Here is a 14,991-nt window from a genome sequence, read left to right on the forward strand (position 1 = left end):
GTTGCGATAGCAAACGAGCCAATCCAGATGTTCAAGTCTGGAGGATTTGATCTAGTCAATCGGACTAGCAACCCCTCTGAACTGATACAATGTATACCGCAGTCTGAAAGTATATCTTTTGCAGATGAGCATACTTTCAAGCTTCTCGGTATACATTGGTTTTCCGCATTTGATAATTTTGTTTTTAAAGTTTCGCAACCGCCTACCTCTTGTATAAAAAGAGCTATCCTCTCAGCTACCGCACGCCTGTATGATGGTTTGGGCCTTGTAGGTCCAGTCATTTTATTCGCTAAATTAATCATAAAAGAGTTATGGCTTCTGAATATGGGATGGGATGATTCTCCGCCGCAACACATTGTTGATCAAAATGAAATTGTTTTGCTTACTCGTCTAGTAAGTTTGGTCTACGCTACAATATCCTCTCGCGTAAAAATAAAGGAAGTCCTCGCATTCTCAGATTCAGAAGTCGCCCCCTGCTGGGCACTCTCGTCACCGCACTTTAATACTTATGTAGCTAACCGCATTTCTGAAATTCATACGCATTTGTCGCCACTTAAGGTGAATTTTTATCATATCGCAGAGGTTCAAAATCCTGCTGACTGTGTATCTGGTGGTCTTATGCCCACACAGTCCTCAGGATACGCACTTCGGTTAGAGAGTCCTTCATTGATTTCTGTAACTTCAGAAGAATGGCTTCTAACCAAGCGCTCACCTCACGATAATTCATACTTACCTGACGATGAATTTCCTTTTCAAAGGTTTTCACCCGCTTTGATTAAAGGTTTATATAACACCTCTCAAGAATTTGATTATAATTCAGTTATGGATTTGAGTAACCGATTTTTTGTTCGAATTATTTATCTAAAAACCGCTACATTTGTGCTAGTTCTGTTAAAGGACTACCTAAATGCGAGATTATATTCGCTATTATTAAATAGGTTTCTATTATTGTACTCTATAATTCAGTCCTTCTGGAAACATTTAAAATTTAAACACTTGTACTCATTGCGAGTTCACATAAAGTTCAAAGTCACTTCGCATCCAGTTAAGGAAAGAGTTGTAGTTTTCTTTATTATGGAAAACGCACCACCCCTCCAATGGCCAATTGGAATTATTACCAAAGTGATGCCTGGCCGAGACGGAGTGGTTCGTGTCGCACAAGTTCGAACAAAGTCTGGAACATATCTATAGTTAAGCTTTGTCCGTTGCCAACTCAGTAGTTTTAATTTATATTTAAGTTGTAGTTTTACTTAGTTTTAAGTTATCTGCAATATTACGCACCCTTGCAATATGGGTTTTAATTTATAAGTTTAACGCTACTTTATATCCTTTTTACTTAATAATTTGATGAAGCAGAGCCTTCATGCTGAGGGGCGTGGTAAATCTCAATAGATGGCGCCACCTACTTCAAAACTGCATTTAATCGCATAACAGGGATGTGGGTATTCCTCACTCACTCTATCCTATATATCCTTTCCTTTCCCACTCATGGACTCAACGCAACGCTAATGTACGAACAAAAACCGACACCTCAGTGCAACATAATCTATTGCTGGCGTGAGACACTACTTTTCGTGCAATAATTATACCTCGTGCGCGCCGCCATTGTGAAGTTATACATACCGCTCATCGAAAACTGTGTCTACACCCAACACGACACATAGTGCAACAGCGATTTATAAAACCCTGGCCAGGGATCAGTGATGGTAAAAGTGTGGTGACGAGAAAGCTGCAGTTCGGAACAGACTTTGAACCATTCCAGCCACGTAAGTCCAAATTTACCTAACCACTCCCTGGAGGACACACCCATTTTTTCTCCTTCGTCGAATGCTACGTTTTTTATGGGGCAATTAACCGCTAATACAGTCCATTACAATCAAAATAATTTTGACCGCACGTTTTCAAATATGGTGGCATAAAGCCCCCTTTAATTTTTTGTTTTGGAGCTACCAAATGTATACCTAATGAAATTACTTTGTTATTTTTCTAGCAGGTAGGTAAGTAAGTGCATTCTTCGGTTTTCTGCAAGATTTCTTGCTTTATTATAAGTGTGAATTATTACGGCTATATTTACTTAAATATTTAGTCGACCTAAGCGCGACTAGTTTCAAGTTAAAGTAGACAGTAGGTACAGAGCGACAGTGTCGCTCAGTAAAGCGACAGATTTGTATAGAAATATATGGGGACCATGTTTTGCGATGAGCAAGCATAAAAACCAAAGATATCTCTCTCCATTGGCAGGCATCAAAATATAGGTAGGCTTTGAAACGACTCACGGTATCTTTGGTTTCACGTCACCCTGATATTTAACAGATGTCGATATAGGATCTAACAGTTTCCTCACTCTAGTTGACTCTTGCTTAGCTCAAAGTTTATTTGCCTTTCCTTTTCAGTTTCTTTGAACTTCAAATGCTATCAAGCGAGGTACTAAGACTACTAGACTAGGGTAACATAAAAGTAATAGAGCGCTACGTAAGACGGTATTAGAATTTATAGACGAGTAAAGAGATAGAGGAATGCCATACGTAGTAATGCGAGGGCCGTGTACTGCGCGCTGATATGCTGTTGCGGTTTCTATACACGGTCTTTTGATTGTGCCTTAAATTGAAAGCGATAGAGAATAGAGAGGATAACTTCATGAGTAACCAACATAAATAATAATCATCTTTATTTAAGATATTTTATCCATTTTGAAATTAATAAAATTAATTGCTTATTACTAGTCGGTTGTTTTGTTTGTTGTCTATTTTATTTGACCCCACCCACTGTAGTATCTCATAGGTACCCACCTATGAGACACTAACAGAGCATGGGAAAATCCAGTGTCTCATAAATGGATTATAAATGAAATTGGATGATGCTCAGAACTATGCGTGAATTAAGATTTTTTAAAACCCGTATGACTCTTTCATTTTCCGATATAAAAAGTTGCCTTTGTTCGTCGCAGGAATGCATGCTATGTCTGTATTAAATAGGTAGTGCCCATCAAATACATAGATAGGTTCTTAAAAATCCCGTGGGAACTCATTGATTTTCCGGGATAAAAAGAAATATATGACTGTCTACGGAATGTAAGCTATCTCTGAACCAAATTTCATCAAAATCAGATACAATCCTCTATACAAAATACCTATTATAAATATCATGTTAGGATAGTAAGTCAATTTCCTCTTATTTTAGTAAAATTTCGTTTTGTTTTTTGAGCGTCAGCGTTAGATAAAATATATATCAATAGAACCTAATGACCAGTTATACTTAAGATCTTTATAAAAGTCGCTACGCTCACAACTTGGACCGGCCACAGGCCGATATTGAAAATTGCCTAAATTATTAGTTGCCTTTGTACGGCTCGCAGCGTGGGAAAACGGGTGGAGTTTTCACGTATAACTACTTGAATTTCTAAAACAAGCCTATTTGCTCATAAATTGAATGTATTGGTTGGAATCATTTTAACTACTTCTTTACTTTTATGGTACTGGCTGAAATCAAAACGATTATTATCACACTAATATTATAAAGGCGAAAGTTTGTATGTGTGTGTGTGTGTGTGTGTGTGTGTGTGTATGTTTGTTACTCCTTCACGCAAAAACCACTGGACGGATTTGGCTGAAATTCGGAATGGAGATAGATAATATCCTGGATTAGCACATAGGCTACTTTTTTCCCGGAAAATCAAAGAGTTCCCACGGGATTTAGGAAAACCTAAATCCACGCGGGCGTCAGCCAGTTGTTCCATAAAAAATTGGATTCCAACTCCTCAATCCTGATGCTGCAGGGGATCTGACCAATCCACGCGCGTGAAGCTGCGGGCATCATGTAGTCTATAATCTTTCTCTTTCTAGTTGACTTTTTAAAAATTACTAAAAAATTATGTTTTGCTTCAAGATATCAATATTTTATTCCTTACTAGCTGACGCCCGCGACTTCGTCCGCGTGGATTTAGGTTTTTCGAAATCCCGTGGGAACTCTTTGGTTTTCCGGGATAAAAAGTAACCTATGTGCTAATCCAGGATATTGTCTATCTCCATTCCGAATTTCAGCCAAATCCGTCCAGTAGTTTTTGCGTGAAGGAGTAACAAACATACACACACACACACACACACACACATACAAACTTTCGCCTTTATAATATTATTAGTGTGATAAGTGTGATCTTTTCTCTCTGAATTTTATCATCATCAATGCGTCGCCGGCTCACTGCTGGGCATAATCCACCACGCTGGCTTAGTGCGGATTGGCAGACTCACACACCCCTAAGATTATGGAGAAATCTGCATGGCTGAGATTTATCATGATATTTTCCTTTTTAAATGCTCAAAACATACATTACTTCAAAACTACTTATCGCCGCTCTTTCGCCAAATTTAAAAAGCTATAGATATTTATATTACAATCAGTAGATAGTTATTAAGTTTGCAGTTCCTAAGCTATCTGAGGATACAAGATCAAGAAATAACTTGGTATTTTTCAAAGTAATAATGTACTTAAAATATCCTGCAGTGGACGTAAAACATCGCGTGCTCCCCTTTATTAGCTAAAACCTGTACTTTGGTGCTCATTGGTTAAGCCGCTTTGTACTGACTGAACCCTTCGGTTAATTTTTTGTGTTTTTCCTTATTTCATCGTGGGAATGTTGTGTTTTTTCATGCAAGTAAAGATAAATGGTGTAAAATTTTCTAAAATTTAATCTATAAGTCTCAATAAACTCAATGGACTAGAAGTGGGACGAAATCCAAAAGATCAATGGTTCAAATCGGTATAGTAATAAAATTATCGTTGTAGCCATTCCCAGCTTGCATAGATAATATCATATCAATCTTTTTTTGTTAAATATCATTTGGCGTACCTAAATGAATAGCAAAACCATTGAATTAATAATATCGACCCTTGTGGGATAAAAATAATGTAGTACAAGTGTAAATTAAAAATTTATAACACCCCCGACAAGTGAAGGTTACAGTAACTAGAAAAGAGAGAACTTTCAAACGTCTGAACCGATTTTCTTGGATTATAGCTAAGAACACTCTTGATCAAGCCACCTTTCAAACAAAAAAAAACTAAATTAAAATCGGTTCATTAGTTTAGAAGCTACGATGCCACAGACAGATACACACATACACACGTCAAACTTATAACACTCCTCTTTTTGGGTCGGGGGTTAAAAAGGGTGAAGTCATTTTAGATATTTGATCGGATCCAAAAGTGCACTGTTCGACTTGTGGATGATCCCAAACTAAGTGGCTCGTTGGAAAACCTGGATCACCTCAGAGATGTAAGCTCTCTTTGCTAGTTCTATCGACTGGGCAGTGCTCTGAAGAATTTTTCCTGCTTTGCTTAAGAGAGCAACCTAAGCACCACCGTGTTTAAGAGGTCATTGATTATACGCAATCTGAGTTGAGTTTATATATGAATGGTTTTTACGGCGTATACCTAACAAGTTCAGTGAAGGTAAACCTTTAATGAATTCCTAGAAACTGTTTATCATTTAAAAGTTTTTTCAAACCTTGGCCTCTACTCTGATAAGATGTGAAAAAATTACCCGACTTAATAGGGTACAATTACATAGGTAGTTGGTATTCATACATGAACATCGTAATACAAGGTGATACAAGTGTAAATTAAAAATTTATAACACCCCCGACTAGTGAAGGTTACAGTAACTAGAAAAGAGCTGATAACTTTCAAACGGCAGAACCGATTTTCTTGGATTATAGCTAAGAACACTCTCGATCAAGCGACCTTTCAAACGAAAATAACTACATTAAAAACGGGTCATTAGTTTAGGAGCTACGATGCCACAGACAGATGCACTGATACATAGATACACAGATACACACGTCAAACTTATAACACCCCTCTTTTTGGGTCGGGGGTTAAAAATATTAAGAAAGAAAACAGTAATATTGTGGAAATCTGTAACATTTCACCAGCGCGTCCACCCAACATTGCGTAAGTAATAGCACTGACAATGTACGCGGAACAGAAAACTAAAACCACTAAAACATAGCTGTGGGGTGGACCGCAACCCCCCTAGGTAGATGGAATGACTTGGTCGTTCAACTGTTAATGGACTGTTCACACAATATTTCGACCACATCATTCGACTTGAGTTTTTTTAAATTCATTATAGGCAACTGCCTACAATCACATGTGGCATAAGATGGGACGCGTTCAATTAGACTAAATTAGAAAAACCGTCTTTTTGCGACTACAAGTCGAGCGTTTAGACTACACTACAAGTCGTGTCTTCAACTGTGTTATGTGACAAGACATTGTTTGACTAGATTAATTGTATGTTTAGTTTTTTTTTACAGGACAGAAAATGACTGGTAAATGGTCAGACAATTAATTCTGGATTCCACCAAAATTATCCCTGTCTATTAGTGTCTATAGAATATTTTCGTTTATAGAAATAATGAAGCTAGAACAATTTTGCATAATTTCTTATTCAATTTTAATTTCTGCTGACACAACTTTATTCTGCGCCCCATTTCTCTCTATGCTAATTTCGACTGCAATTTCGTCAAACCGTGTTTTGTATAATAATTTCGTCAAACTACCCAAGTCGTTCTAACCAGGTTGACCCGTGAAAAGGCGGCTTTAAGTATAATATGTATGTCCAAGAGCTTTTAAGTGAGGTAAAAGCTTTAGTTCAATGTCTACAATTTAAACTTTTATCAGCTCAATCAAATTACAAAATAAAATGCTTCACACACATTGACCTTTACACAATTGCCATATTGAGTGTTTTATCTCATTTCAATTACCGACCAAGGTCGATTTAAATATTTGAAAATATAGAATTGCCTTTTAAAAGGAATAAAAATAATAATCGTCGATTTGAAATAAATTTAATGATGTGTAACCAGGAAACAAAATGTATGAAAACATTTTAAGAACAGCGATTTAATTTGGCAATTTGGGTTAATTTTTATCGTTAATGGTTTTAAAGTAGGCATTTGTTTATTGTTAAGGTACTTACTATATTTACGTCAGAATTTGTTAGTTCTTTATACCTACTAGGGATTAGGTATAATATTTCATAGTACACTTCTATGTTTATGCAATAAAGCGGTGATAACCCAGTGGTTAGGACGTTAGCGTTCTATTCGAAGGTACCATGGGGCACGGATCGACCTCTAACTTTTTGGAGTGGCAAAAATTCACCATCGCAGCAAGAAGATAGTGTTCTAGCTGTGATGGTGAATTTTTGCCACTCACAACAATTATTAAACCAAGCACAACAACTATTTCAATTGTAGCAATGGTGGTTACCACGAATATGGTAGCTACAGCTAGTACCAAGAAAGTACGAACCAGGACAGATAGGGACAGCAACATAAATATCATATACCTAAAGCCGACTGAATGCCTCTCAAGAGGGCTCTCTCCGTCACTCGTTTCATACAATCGTAGTTCCAATTTCATTTGAATATTAAGCAACCAAAGTCCATGAAATTTTGCAGACATATTCTAGAAACTAATATCTATGTCTGTGGTTTTCCAGATTTCTGTTAAAATATTCGATTTCAAAGTTACGCGGTCTTAAAAATTTACATACAAATCTTTGAGACCCTGTAATTTTAAAACTACATATTTTTAGAAAAATCTAAAACATCACAGGCAGATATTAGTTTCTAGAATATGTCTGCAAAATTTCATGGACTTTAGTTGCTTAATATTCAAATGAAATTGGAACTACGATTGTATGAAGCGAGTGACGGAGAGAGCCCTGTTAAGTATTACCATGCTACATATTATCATGCTAATATTGATGATAATGATTGTATGGATTATTTTTCTAGTAAGTAGGTACATTTACTGCGAGATTTGGAGTTCAGGGAAAGTAATAGTCATTACGTAAATTCAAAATAAAAAACTAGTCTAGACAGTCATTTAAAAATTACATATTAATAACTTAACAAGTCAACATATCTACATATTTAACAGCTAATAAAAACCACACATCTTAAATATAACATTAACTTGATAGAAACATTTCTCCGAGTTAATGATATCCAAATTTATCACAGTCGTAAACAGTGTAAAATCATTAAAACGTCCAAATAAATGTAATGGTCTTCCATTAGAATCAATATGAATCGTTAATAAATTTCCTCTTAAACGGTGTATATGTCGAATTTTATTATTCTATCCGTAAATAATCGACGCATCGACAGCTGTAATCGATTTACTATCTCGAATTTCGTTACACTTGAAAAATTAACGAATTGTCGCGCGTTAATAAATTTAAACGACACTTTTGTTTTCCAACATAAAATCTGTTATTCTGTTTTGTCTTGTCTTGTTTACCGTAACAATTTGTTTTTTACCCGACTACGGCAAAGTCAAAAGGAAGGGTTATGATTTAAGCAGTCTATGTATGTATGTTTGTATGTTTGTATCTATATAAGTAAGGGCTAACTTGTATCTGAATTTAAAAAAAATGCGTTTTAAGCAATTACATGTTACTTACTCTATAGATTGCGGTGAAGAAAAACATCGAGAAGAGACCTGCATGCCTAAGAGCTCTCCATAATTTTCTCATAGGTGTGTGAAGTCTGCCAATCTGCATTTAGCCAGTATGGTAGCCTGTTATGTAGGCAAATCTAAATCATTCTGAGAGGATGCCAGTGTTCAGTAGTGGACCGGCGATCATGATTTTGATCCTAAAATATACACTCAAATACTTTCTGTTGTTTGATGTTCTAATCTCTTGCTTGGGAAGGTCAAAGTTTTGCAGTCAAGCAAATAAGCTACCCTGTTATTACTTTAAACTCATAAGTTGTAGGTCTACTTATCTACTAGTATTCTAATGACATCATCACACTAGACGGAGACAGTCTAGTCTATAAATTTTATGACGTATTGCATTTTATAGATACAATCCGAGATAGCTACAATTTGCAACACTAATCAGCCGCATTCCAATAGTTAACGATACTTACCTTCTATATCTATTCTAGTCGGCATTATGTCATGGGATCCATGGTGCTTGATCCGGGTAAATTACTCAGGTCAATTAACTACTAGGTAGGTTCTTAGCGGTATAGTTGCCTACTGTTATAAGAACTTACTGTGTAGATACAGGCCATCCCAACTTTATTAACCCTCAGCTTCAAACTTTTGCTGTGTTTGTACAAATAAACTACGTGATAAGTTCCTTGCATCCCAAAGTTTTTTCTTTGTTCAATCTTTGTTACAGTTTGTTATCGAATTTGTTACTTGTTGTTACGGAGTTGGTTGTGTACTGTTATGTACTTAGTTATTTACGTTAATCTACCACATGGAAATGTCAAATTACGATATTTTTCAGTCCCTACTATTTTTTTACCATTTAATAAGATATTCGGATAATACATTATTTGATCTCTATTGTGATTCAACTTTGATTGCATATTACAATAAATAATAATAATTAACACATATTAGTAATTCAAGACTGAATAGGCAAGTGCGCTCTGTCTTAAACTGCATCATTACTTAATCAGCAGGTCTGCTTGCAGCCAAGCGTTAGCCTATAAATTAAAAAAAAAAAAAAAAACAGTTTTTATCCATTTTTGTAGAAAATGTTTACCATTTCTGCCCCCAGGTTCGACCAAGGCAAATCAACGAAAGGCGCTTCCAAACTCCGGCGCGACCTGATCAACGCAGAGATTGCCAACCTTCGGGACCTCCTGCCCCTGCCTCCGTCCACGCGACAACGTCTCTCGCAGCTACAGCTCATGGCCCTCGTGTGTGTTTACGTCAGAAAATCCAATTATTTTCAACAAGGTTTGTGACAAATGGCTTGGTTAATTAGGCTGCTTAGATTATTCAATACCTCTACCACTAAATAAGGATATTACGTAAAAAGATTTAACAAACGGGACAGACGTGCGGAACGGAAGACCGACCCGAGCTAGCCTACATAGTTAGGACTTAGGTCTCTATGTTGAGCGTTCGTCGTGGTCGTCATTTGCCATGAAACTACAGACATCGGACTAATGTGTCTCTTTTCATACTGTGTCTGTATACTATATTATTATTCAAGAGCAGCAGCCCAAGTATACCAAGCCAGTTCAACAACGCGTTTTCATAGCCAAAGCATTGGAAAATGATGAAAGGAGATATAGTGTCTGATTGTACTCGGGCTTTGTATCTGTCCAGTTAGCGATTGATCTAACATACGAATTCAAGAACAGGTGTAGTGCTATGCACCACTCTTATTACAGAACATTTGCGATTTACGGATGTACGGTACTGACAGTCTTACATTATAGCGAACTATTCGAGAATGTGCGTGCTCTCATAGCTTAACTAACAAGTAAAGCCAGAAGTCTTCCTAGTGGGTGCGGGTGGTAAGCAAGTTTACTCGATTGATCTAAATTCGTGACTTATCATAATTCACAGCCACATAACGTATAGTATTCTTGAGGCGATTATGTTAAACCTGTAAGCAGTCATTTGCAGACCACAGTCGCCTTCACAACTAGTAACGAGTGTAAATAAAAAATTTATAACACCCCCGACAAGTGAAGGTTACAGTAACTAGAAAAGAGCTGATAACTTTCAAACGGCTGAACCGATTTTCTTGGATTATAGCTAAGAACACTCTTGATCAAGCCACCTTTCAAACAAAAAAACTAGATTTTAAAATCGGTTCATTAGTTTAGGAGCTACGATGCCACAGACAGATACACAGATACACACGTCAGACTTATAACACCCCTCTTTTTGGGTCGGGGATTAAAAAGCTAAAATGGACGTGAGTTCAAAGCGTTTTCAATAACTTTCAATTTATCAGACAATTCGTGACTAAGTATGTCGATCGACAGATCAATAAGGCAGGTACTATCACGATAGTGCGCGCGTAAATATTGACACTTCAACACTAGAGATTTAGATGTAACATGTGCTTACACAAAACTTTATTGACTGTGATCTGGAAATATGAACATGACTAAAAAAAAATTACTTAGTCTTTTTTCGATGTTCTGATGTACTTAATCATCATCATCATCATCTTAATTCATCTCTAGCCCAATACTGAGTACGGGTTTCCTCTGAAGTTGAGATCTATAGAGTGCACTTTGAATTTACTCAGACTAAAGACACTTTTAAAACGAGGCAGCGTTATACCGCTAACATGAATCTGTCTCATTTTAATTGAAACTTAAGTCTAAGCAAAGTCAAAGTGCGAAGATTTCAACCTGAGAATGAGAAGGGTTTAGGCCATAGTTTAGCACGATACCCAAGTGCCAGAGAGAACTTTAATTTTATGGAGATCTTTTAGGCAAGTAAGTTTCTTCACGATTTTTTGCTATGATTAATTGTTTAAAAGGCAAGAAACTCCACATAGTTAAAGGTACCTGCCCAGGATAGAACCTTGTTTTTGCATTGGAATGTGTGCATAAAAGAACTTACAAAATTTTCAATTTTAATCCATCCCTGAGGACAATACAAACTGACTCCTATGTGATCCAACTGTTTACTGTGATCTGACTGATTTTACTTCTATGTGATCTAACTGTTTACTGTGATCTGACTGATTTTACTCCTATGTGATCTAACTGTTTACTGTGATCTGACTGATTTTACTCCTATGTGATCTAACTGTTTACTGTGATCTGACTGATTTTACTTCTATGTGATCTAACTGTTTACTGTGATCTGACTGATTTTACTCCTATGTGATCTAACTGTTTACTGTGATCTGACTGATTTTACTCCTATGTGATCTAACTGTTTACTGTGATCTGACTGATTTTACTCCTATGTGATCTAACTGTTTACTGTGATCTGACTGATTTTACTCCTATGTGATCTAACTGTTTACTGTGATCTGACTGATTTTACTCCTATGTGATCTAACTGTTTACTGTGATCTGACTGATTTTACTCCTATGTGATCTAACTGTTTACTGTGATCTGACTGATTTTACTCCTATGTGATCTAACTGTTTACTGTGATCTGACTGATTTTACTCCTATGTGATCTAACTGTTTACTGTGATCTGACTGATTTTACTCCTATGTGATCTAACTGTTTACTGTGATCTGACTGATTTTACTCCTATGTGATCTAACTGTTTACTGTGATTTGACTGATTTTACTCCTATGTGATCTAACTGTTTACTGTGATCTGACTGATTTTACTCCTATGTGATCTAACTGTTTACTGTGATCTGACTGATTTTACTTCTATGTGATCTAACTGTTTACTGTGATCTGACTGATTTTACTCCTATGTGATCTAACTGTTTACTGTGATCTGACTGATTTTACTCCTATGTGATCTAACTGTTTACTGTGATCTGACTGATTTTACTCCTATGTGATCTAACTGTTTACTGTGATCTGACTGATTTTACTTCTATGTGATCTAACTGTTTACTGTGATCTGACTGATTTTACTTCTATGTGATCTAACTGTTTACTGTGATCTGACTGATTTTACTCCTATGTGATCTAACTGTTTACTGTGATCTGACTGATTTTACTCCTATGTGATCTAACTGTTTACTGTGATCTGACTGATTTTACGCCTATGTGATCTAACTGTTTACTGTGATCTGACTGATTTTACCTACTCCTATGTGATCTAACTGTTTATTGTGATCTGACTGATTTTACTCCTATGTGATCTAACTGTTTACTGTGATCTGACTGATTTTACTCCTATGTGATCTAACTGTTTACTGTGATCTGACTGATTTTACTCCTATGTGATCTAACTGTTTACTGTGATCTGACTGATTTTACTTCTATGTGATCTAACTGTTTACTGTGATCTGACTGATTTTACTCCTATGTGATCTAACTGTTTACTGTGATCTGACTGATTTTACTCCTATGTGATCTAACTGTTTACTGTGATCTGACTGATTTTACTCCTATGTGATCTAACTGTTTACTGTGATCTGACTGATTTTACTTCTATGTGATCTAACTGTTTACTGTGATCTGACTGATTTTACTCCTATGTGATCTAACTGTTTACTGTGATCTGACTGATTTTACTCCTATGTGATCTAACTGTTTACTGTGATCTGACTGATTTTACTCCTATGTGATCTAACTGTTTACTGTGATCTGACTGATTTTACTCCTATGTGATCTAACTGTTTACTGTGATCTGACTGATTTTACTCCTATGTGATCTAACTGTTTACTGTGATCTGACTGATTTTACTCCTATGTGATCTAACTGTTTACTGTGATCTGACTGATTTTACTCCTATGTGATCTAACTGTTTACTGTGATCTGACTGATTTTACTCCTATGTGATCTAACTGTTTACTGTGATCTGACTGATTTTACTCCTATGTGATCTAACTGTTTACTGTGATCTGACTGATTTTACTTCTATGTGATCTAACTGTTTACTGTGATCTGACTGATTTTACTCCTATGTGATCTAACTGTTTACTGTGATCTGACTGATTTTACTCCTATGTGATCTAACTGTTTACTGTGATCTGACTGATTTTACTTCTATGTGATCTAACTGTTTACTGTGATCTGACTGATTTTACTCCTATGTGATCTAACTGTTTACTGTGATCTGACTGATTTTACTCCTATGTGATCTAACTGTTTACTGTGATCTGACTGATTTTACTCCTATGTGATCTAACTGTTTACTGTGATCTGACTGATTTTACTTCTATGTGATCTAACTGTTTACTGTGATCTGACTGATTTTACTTCTATGTGATCTAACTGTTTACTGTGATCTGACTGATTTTACTCCTATGTGATCTAACTGTTTACTGTGATCTGACTGATTTTACTCCTATGTGATCTAACTGTTTACTGTGATCTGACTGATTTTACGCCTATGTGATCTAACTGTTTACTGTGATCTGACTGATTTTACCTACTCCTATGTGATCTAACTGTTTATTGTGATCTGACTGATTTTACTCCTATGTGATCTAACTGTTTACTGTGATCTGACTGATTTTACTCCTATGTGATCTAACTGTTTACTGTGATCTGACTGATTTTACTCCTATGTGATCTAACTGTTTACTGTGATCTGACTGATTTTACTCCTATGTGATCTAACTGTTTACTGTGATCTGACTGATTTTTAAACAGACTCCTATGTGATCTTCACACTCGCTGTCTTTAGCAAACAAGTTACTATACATACATATACTTACGCCTACATTTAATATATTATCTACTGTGGCAATACATAAAATATATATTTCTGCATCAGCAATTCAAATACATCTAGTAACCAACTTTAATAACAACTATCGTACAATTACAACGCCTCTAATATCCACCATTACGATATCCGATGGTTCGACACGCTGTATTAAAAGACCATAGGTTATACCAGCATTAGGGCTTATCGGCAAGGAAGATCAACACTTAGACGGTTTCTTGAGAAATAATGTTGTACTGTAAACTAGTAAATAAATCCTACGGACCTGTCTTAACAATGTAGCTAACTATCGATTCGCTTTATAGTTTTTAGTTCGTAACGGTTGGCCACGTTTCAGACGAAATATAGCACTGATCGGCAGATTCACAATTCGATCCACGGTTAAATTCCTTTTGAGATTTTTTTTACTTAGTTATGACTTTTTAGGGTCAAATAAATTCAGCAATCTACTGATTAATGATTAGAAATAACCGGGAAAACTAAATTGGAAGCCATGTTTAGAGCTCTAATTCTACTATTATTTTTACGAAGCTCATAATATATATTTCATGGATCCCTTCAGATATCAAGCTCAGATTTTCACTATTTAATATTCAGAACTAGATTTGTCGTAGGTCGTAGCGCGCTCCATCTTAGGCTGCATCATCACTTGCTAGCAGGTCTGATTGCAGCCAAGCGCTAGTCTATATAATTAAAAAAAAAAAAGGAGCGATGAAGAGCGGGAAAATACTAGAGTGGAAATCGCGTTCGCGTAGGCATATTACCTGAGCGTAGCGTGGGGCGCCCTGCGATTGACGGTATAAAGAGGATTGCAGAATGCGGCTGACG

At 36.2% G+C, this 14,991-nt stretch overlaps 1 protein-coding gene across 2 annotated transcripts in view; it reads left to right on the top strand.

Annotated features, from left to right (window-relative positions):
• The window catches only part of LOC123876686 (neuronal PAS domain-containing protein 4B-like), a 176,487-nt gene that overhangs the window by 45,763 nt on the left and 115,733 nt on the right, over positions 1–14,991 (top strand). For both annotated transcript variants that reach the window (XM_045922981.1, XM_045922982.1), the window contains exon 3: positions 9,593–9,774. In XM_045922981.1, coding sequence (XP_045778937.1) covers positions 9,593–9,774 — 182 coding nt within the window. The remainder of the gene's footprint in view (positions 1–9,592; positions 9,775–14,991) is intronic.

Source organism: Maniola jurtina, chromosome 22, assembly GCF_905333055.1.
Source record: "Maniola jurtina chromosome 22, ilManJurt1.1, whole genome shotgun sequence".
In the NCBI taxonomy this organism is placed as follows: domain Eukaryota; kingdom Metazoa; phylum Arthropoda; class Insecta; order Lepidoptera; family Nymphalidae; genus Maniola; species Maniola jurtina.